Below are 8,070 nucleotides of genomic sequence, written 5' to 3'. Positions count from 1 at the left end.
ATATAGTAGAAAGATTTTAATATTAAGAATAGTTAAGATAGTTAACTGCCTATTTTTTAGCTATACTACAGTCAGGTATAAAAATTTTCTTAATCTAGCTATAATCTGGCGGTCAGGTATAAAAATTCTAATTAACCTGACCTGACCTGGCCGTTAGCCACTCTACCTCCCGCGATAGTTGTATTAATAGCTACTAAATCTATATTCTATATATCTAATAGAATAAAATATTCTAGTAAAAGCAGAGACTACTGGTTATAGAGCTTAGTATAGTAATCTAAGCTAAAGATTTTTTCTTATAGTTAAGCTAAGTATAAATAAAGCATCTATAACAAGGTTTATTAAGAGTACTATATTCTGCGGGAATAGAAGATTATATAATACAGCATGTTTCCGCAGTACTATACAGAAGTTTGAGAGTAGTATATATTCAAGACTCCGAATACTCCACAATAAAACTCATCAGATTAGTAAATACTTAGATTCAAGAACGTCGCTCCGCAGCGTTCGCGCAACATCGTAACAGCGCTAAAAATATTCAAGAAGGCAGCAGAGCTCAGTTCTAAGCACAAATCAAATGTGTCTGTGGCCGTTCGGACTCGTAATACTGGCCAAGTATATTACAGTACCTCACTCCACCCGCTCAGCAAGCTTGGCATCACATATTATCGGATTTAATAAGACTTCCTGAGCCTACTACGAGACATATTTTGATCCACAATAGTTAACATATTATCCGGCTCTGATGTGGGAAATTGATCCTCTGCATTCCAAAATCCGCTGTCGGAACAGAAGACTCGAATCAGCATCTTCGAATACCTAGCCAACAAGAGATCGTAGCACTTGCATAGGATTTTTGAATGTTGTTGGTTAAGTGTAGATAAAAGTACATTTTGATGTGGTTAGTGTCTCGATAACTGAACCTGAACGGCCAGAGGGGAAAGTTGCAGTGGTGGGAAGTAAAAGTGTAGTTACCAGTGTCTAGTTGGTCCCTCCTAAATAGTGTGACAGGCTGGCAGACTGGCAGTCGGCCAAGGCCCCTGGGCAGTCAATGCGGTGGTGTGCGAAGAGTCACACACTCAACCGTGAGGTACTTGTGCCATCAGTGGTCGACTAAACCAGATTCTAAGTGATATAATGATTCACCCAACCATTCTTCATCCAATCAGTGCATCCTACAATGAACCAGGTATCACCGGAAAGAAACTGTCTCATAGCTCATAGAATTTATCACGAATCTGCCGAACACGAATTGACTTCATAAGAGGTATGATTCGGCTGTCACTCTAATTGTTCTCTTCCCTAGGGCTTTCGTCTTGTTCATCGTCGGAATCATTATTGATGGCAGGATCATTGTTCAGCAGAGCGTATATGTCCGTATCAGAGGGATTGGCACGAATGATAGAGATCAGGTGAGCAATACGCGCCTGATCTCCACTGCAGACAATCGTCACAATCTGTTTAAGAAGACTCCTAAAATAGTCGAGCTCGGCTGCGACTTCTTCAGGAGCCTGTGAGGGCTTGATTCAGGATCAGAGGTCTGGCTAGTGTCGTCCGGGTGGTCGTTGTGGAGGCTACCGAACATCACAGACGGTTAGGCAGGAACGAAGGGAGCCAGCAAAGTAAACTCTAAGGATGAGATGTCTACCTTTCATCTCCATTGGAGGCAGAGCTGCTCCCTTCCGCAGTCATCTTGTTATATTGTCACAAGGCAAGGGTTTGCTGGTCTGGGCTGCCTCAGGATCCCGCGGGGTAGTGGTTGAGGACTGCAGAAGACGGGAGCGATAACGTAATCGGTAAGCGAGCTGGCAGTGTAAGCGAGCTGGCACCCGCGCGCGTTTCCCACGCGTCACCAAGAATATGAAGCTATTTAACCACCTATAATTCTACCAAAAATACCTCGATCGTTAAAATATTTAGTAGAACAGAAAGGCCGAATATATCTTATAATTAAAGCTATTCAGACAGATAAAATTCCGCTTATAGCCGAAGCAGCGCGTGTTTTTAAAATTCTACATTTAATTTTATATATATGTTTTAAAGAAGTTAAATCTCGCAGTAATACTCGCCCAAACAGCCATAAATTAACTGTTTTTAAGAAGAAAGTTTTAAAGAAGTAGATCTTCTTACTTGTAAAGCATAGAATGCATTTCCGGCTGTTATATATTTAAAAAATAGCTAATATTCTTTTCTAAAAACATGACTCTGATTCCGCAGTTTTTGTAGATAAGAAATAGATATACAACTTTATAAACTATAATAAAGTTTTAAAAAGTCGATTCTCTTAAAGATTATACTATAAGCGTGCGAAATACAAGGATCTAAAGATTTTTAGCAAGTAGTTTACTCAGATTAAAGCCGTAAAAATAAAATATAATATTTTTAATAAAAATATCTGGAACTTTAATAAAACAGGCTTTGCTATAGGTATAGTAGCTACAGTATATATAATTATACAATCTAACTATATAGACAAGCCGTTTTTTATACAGCCTGGTAACTGCAAATAGATAATTTTAATTAAATATATTAATACCGCCGGTGCTGTATTAGCTCCGTATATAATTCTTAAAAAAAAGGTTTATATCGAGGCCTGGCTTTAAGGCTATATTCTATATAATTAGCGTATTAATATATTATCAAATAGCTGGACTTCAAATAAGATTAGTTTATACTGGCTTTGTAAACACTTTATTCCGGCTACTAAGAACCGGCGGACTGGGTAATATAGCCTTTTAATTCTTAACAAATATAACTTCTATTTAACTCCGGAATTTAATAATATCTATAGTTAAAATAGTATTATTTCTATCTGTATACCTCTGCATTCTTTGTATTTCTGTTAGCCGCTTAATATAGCTTGCTTTATACTATTGGAACAAGTCTACAGCGGCTTAGTAGAACAGCTAACTTACTAAAATATTTATTATATTAATAAGATTGATTTTTTAAATATATATCTAGAGGCATATTGTCTTATTTTTAAGAAATTAATAATATAAAATATTTTTAAGACTTTAGAATTAGTATTATTCCAGCCGGACGAGATGCTTAGCCAGCTTGTTTTATAACTACGAAAGGCTATTTTAACAAGCAGTATAACTAGTATATTAATACTACTAAAAACACCTAAAAATACAAAACAATTAAAAAAATATAAAACTATAATTAAAAGGCTGCTTTATAAATATATAATTAGTCTGTTTTTACAGATAAAAGTAGTCTTAAACTATATTATAAAAAACTATAAGATCGTTTTTAATCGAACTGTTTTACTTAAAGAAAAAGTTAACAAACTATAAGCTGGATTAGAGTGGATTAACCTGACCGTTATACCTTAACCTTAATCTGACCATAATCTGGCGGTCAGATTAAGATACAAAAAAATTTTAACCATACAGTTACGGTTAGGTTAAGATATAACTATTATTTTAACTGTTTATACCTGCCGGTTAGAAAGGTTAGATATAATAAGTAGATTAATAACCGCAGATTAATTAGTAATATATATATTTTTCTTATATAGATAATATACAAAGTATAATATACTTTTAATTATAGTATAGTAATATTATTTAGATTTAGTTTATCTACTCGATCTGTTTGACCTATTTAATCTATTTAATCTGTTTAATCTATTTAATCTATTTAATTTATTTAATTTATTTAATTTATTTAATTTATTTAATCTGTTTGATCTGCTTAATCTTTTTTTTTATAATCCCAAGAGGTATACTGTACTTTAAAAAAGATATTTATAGAATCTAGTATAAGAAATATAAAATTTGATATTAAATAAACTGATAAGATTATACTACTCTTTATACTATTTAAAATAATAATTATAATAGCAAAGAAATTAAAAAAACCGGGTCTCTATCTCTATCTAAATATATATAATATTCGAAGATTTAGATAAAGCTAGCTTTTTTATTTCTAATAATAATCCATCTTCTAGATTATCTTTAAGATTATTTATATTTTTATTTTTACTAATATAAAAGATAATAATTATCTTATTCTTTTCTTACTTCTTAGATATAAAAATAATCGAATCTAAATTAAGATTATTAAGAATATTCTGGTACTTCTTACTAATAGTAAAATAATTAGTATATATCTAAAGTATTACTGCTTTAATTATATTAGAATAAAGACAGTTCCGGCGATAGTAGCAGATATTTTAAGAACTATTAAATAGATATTTAATATTAATACTATTAATAGCAACTGAAAGAAAATCTTTAGCTATTTAATAAAAAATAGAAAACTAATTACAGCAGGATTTTCAGTAAATAAGAATATTAGTATATTTTATAATATCTAGAATAATATTAGTTTAATTAAAAATATTTTAATAAGCTATATATCTTCGATATTTAAATATATTTTAAGTTTTTTAAATATCTCGGCTGCCGGTAAGAATTTTTAATATTTAGAAATATTATAAAAAGCTTTATTTAGGCCTAATAGTAACCCGGAAATAGTTAATAGTATATTAATAGCCGGATTCTAACTGCAATAAAAATAGAATATTTTTTTAAAAATAGTTCGGTACTTAAGATACTAGTTAGTATTATTATTTAGTCAGATATTCTTTTTAAACTTTTTAAGCTTTAATATTAGGTTTAGAATAGTTATAATTATATAGATATAGTCTTTTATTTAATAAATATAATAATAATATTTTTAAAGCTTTTAATATATATTCTGCAAGTCTTTAAAAATCTTTTTTTTTTAGAATATCCGCTTTTTTATCAGTTAGTTAATTAAGTGATTTAAATAATCGAAAAAATTATTATAGATATTATAGATCTTATAAATAGTAGATCTACTATTTTTAGATAAATATAATATAAAAAAAAAAAGAAGTATAAAAACTTAAGAAGATACTCTATCTATTTCTACTTAATTATAGTAGAATAAAAATAATTAATATTACTATAATTATAGTATTAAATAAAACTGTTAATTACTTAACAAAAATTAAATATCCGGCGAATTATAAGATAGGTTGAGTTTCAGCAAGTTTTATAGTTAAAAAAAAAATAGTAGACTAAGTCTGATTTAAGTTATTAAATAAGCTAAAACTTTTTATAGTATTAAGAGCTTATATTTACAAATTATATAATCTTCCGAATCTATAATTAAGAATTAGTATTATTAGTTATTATTAAAAAAAAATCTTTAAAACCCGTCTATAAAAAACTAATCTAGATAGTTTTTATTATAGTAGAAGCTTTTTATATTAGTTTTTTACAAATAACTTCTAGAATATATTTTTTTAAAAATTTTTGAAATACCAAAAGAGGTTTTAAAACTTTTATTATAATTCTTTTATAAATATTTAACAGTACTATTTAAGATTTTAATCTAAAGTTTCTATAGAAAAATATTAACTATAAGCTGAATTATATAAGCAAGACAGGATATATAATACTGGCTTTAAATAATTATTACAAGATTAGGATTAAATAAAGTATTATAAAACTAGATATTTTGGCTGAACTAAGTCCGGAGTTTAGATAAAATTATACTAAATATTAAACTATTATTATTAGTATTATTAGTTGTTATATCTAATAACTAATAGAACAGGTTATATTTGTATAAAACTAATAGAATAATTATAGCTAGATTCTTACTAGTATAAGATTTAGATACCGGTCGGAAGCCCAGTAGAACTTTATAATAATTTATATTTTTTATTAAAAAATATCCAGTTAAAGTAAGAAATATTTTCTGATTAAAACTAGTCCAGTAGTCTACTGCAACTTATATTTTTCTAATATTTAAGAACTTTAATAACAGCTGTATATATATATTTTTTAATAATTCTAAAAGACGTTTTTTAATCTGTATTTAATTAAAAGAACTTGGTTTTCAGCAGAAAGATAAAGCTGCAAGATTAATTATTTATTTAAATTAAATATACTCGACAGTTCGGAATAATAAGCAATAGATAATTATAAAATATAAAACTTAATTCTAAAAGTTCTGTTTATTATAGGCTGTAGAGGCCTAGAAAAAATCATAATTAGAAAAGATTTATATTAAAAGAATAAATAAATACCTATAATAGCTTTTTACTTAATATTTAATTAATTGTTTGCTTAGATACTACTAATAGTATTTTTTTCTTATAATTTTTATAAAGATAGTAGCTTATAAAACTAGTTTTTAAGTTTTTAATTCCCGAGTATTACAGGATATAAAGACAGGTAATATAGTAGATATAAAGAGTTTTATTAAAAAATAATATATCTTTTTAAAAGCTGTTTTATATTATTAATATCTTCTTCCGACTAAAGTAAAATAGCAGTTTTTAAGCTTATATACAAACTTTAAAAAAAATTATCTTCTGCTATTAATTCTAGAAAGTAGAGTATTTTTTTTTATAAGTTAGATATAAAATAATCTTCCGATTCTTTGCGACGCGCGTAATCTGAAGATTTAAGAAAAAAAAAATCTGACTTAAAAAGCTTATCTTAGTTTAAATATTATTATAGTTTATAAATATTTAAAAAACAAAAAAAGAGGATTTAATAATATTTTTTAAAAATAAACCAGATAACTGTAATTAACTTATAATTTTAAGACTACTCTATAAATAATAGATATAGAAAAAAAAAAGTAAAAAATTCTATAAAAATAGTTTGTTTTACTTTAAAATATACTTTTATATAAATATAATTTATTATATTTTAAATACAGCTAAAACGCCTGCCGTATCTTATTTATTTTAGTCGGTCAGATTAGTCAGGTTAGTTAGATTATTTTAATATTTATAAAAAAGATCTAAAAAAGACTTATATAAAGCCTTCTATAAAAGATATAGTATCTGTAAAAACTGTTTAAATAATTAAAAACTAATCTATTTAATACTAAGATATAAGAATTTTAAGTATAAAAAAAGAAAAAAAAAAGAAGGAAAATACAGAAAGACTTCGGAATATATATTATTATTACGCGGGAAAGTCAGTTAAATTAAATAAATAAAATAAAATTAGTATAGTTAATAACAGATTTCTGGAATACTTAGAGTTAAAAAGATTAAATAAATTAAAAAAATTAACTGGATAAAAAAAATAAAAAAGATTAACTAAGTTAAAAAAATAAAAATAATAAACTACTCTTATAATATCTGGTATTTAATAAAATAATTATTAGAAAATACAGTTGTTGAAAAAGACTATATAAATAATATTATATAGATTTCTTTTTAAGTTTAATCTATTATACAGATAATTCAGCTCTTTTAGATAGAAATAAAAATATAATAGACTATCTAAGCTAAAATAAAAAGAAGAATAGTAGAATAAAAACAGTATATTTATTTTTAATAGTCTGATTATTAGTAAATATATAGTTTTTCTGATATTATATATTATAATTAAGATATACGGCTTAAACCGAGCTGTAATTATATATTTTTATATATATTTTTTACTATAAGAACTATAATTTTATAAAAAACTGAATTTTGTTAATACTATCAGAAATCTTTGATTAATTTTTTAAAATAGAGATAAAGAAGATACTAATACTTCTTTTAGTTATTTTTTTCTAATTTTAAAAGCTTATTTCTATATACTTTTAGACAACGGTTAAGATGGTTAGATTAATAATTACTTAATCTAGATATATCTTAACCGTACTAGAGCTTAAATAGATATAGCAGATAGGTTTTAGTACTAAAAATAGTTAAGACAGTTAACTATCTCTTTTTTAGCTATACCGCGGTCAGGTATAAAAATTTTCTTAACCTGGCCATAACCTGGCGGTCAGGTATAAAAATTCCAATTAACCTGACCTGACCTGGCCGTTAGCCACTCTAAGCTGGATTAAAAAAGTAAAATACTAAAAAGAAAAAATTATATTGCTAAATAGCAGGTCTTAACAGTCTTACTATTAGCAAGACTATAAATATATTTATACAGGCTTACAAGACTAATAAAATAAGTAGTATTTAGCTGGTAAAAACAGCTGCGGGTAAGAAACAGTCTTACTACCGGATACCGCCTTACTATAGTAACTGTAATACAGTTGGATATATAAAAATAAGATATT

The 8,070-nt window shown here is 26.6% G+C and overlaps 2 protein-coding genes across 2 annotated transcripts; both read right to left on the bottom strand.

Annotated features, from left to right (window-relative positions):
• Window positions 1–1,286: 1,286 nt before the first annotated feature.
• BO95DRAFT_377639 (uncharacterized protein) lies at window positions 1,287–1,517 on the bottom strand (the record flags this gene model as incomplete). Its single annotated transcript, XM_025583270.1, has 1 exon — window positions 1,287–1,517. A coding segment is annotated over one exon (231 nt), but the record flags the coding sequence as incomplete, so codon positions are not given.
• A 4,069-nt stretch (window positions 1,518–5,586) lies between these two features.
• Window positions 5,587–5,775, bottom strand: BO95DRAFT_377636 (uncharacterized protein; the record flags this gene model as incomplete). The annotated part of the gene is made up of 1 exon (XM_025583269.1): window positions 5,587–5,775. A coding segment is annotated over one exon (189 nt), but the record flags the coding sequence as incomplete, so codon positions are not given.
• Window positions 5,776–8,070: the final 2,295 nt, after the last annotated feature.

The sequence above is a fragment of the Aspergillus brunneoviolaceus genome (assembly GCF_003184695.1).
Source record: "Aspergillus brunneoviolaceus CBS 621.78 unplaced genomic scaffold BO95scaffold_138, whole genome shotgun sequence".
Classification (NCBI taxonomy): Eukaryota; Fungi; Ascomycota; class Eurotiomycetes; order Eurotiales; family Aspergillaceae; genus Aspergillus; species Aspergillus brunneoviolaceus.
The sequence above is the reverse complement of the archived record's forward strand: the minus strand, read 5'-3'. Positions and strand labels throughout refer to the sequence as shown.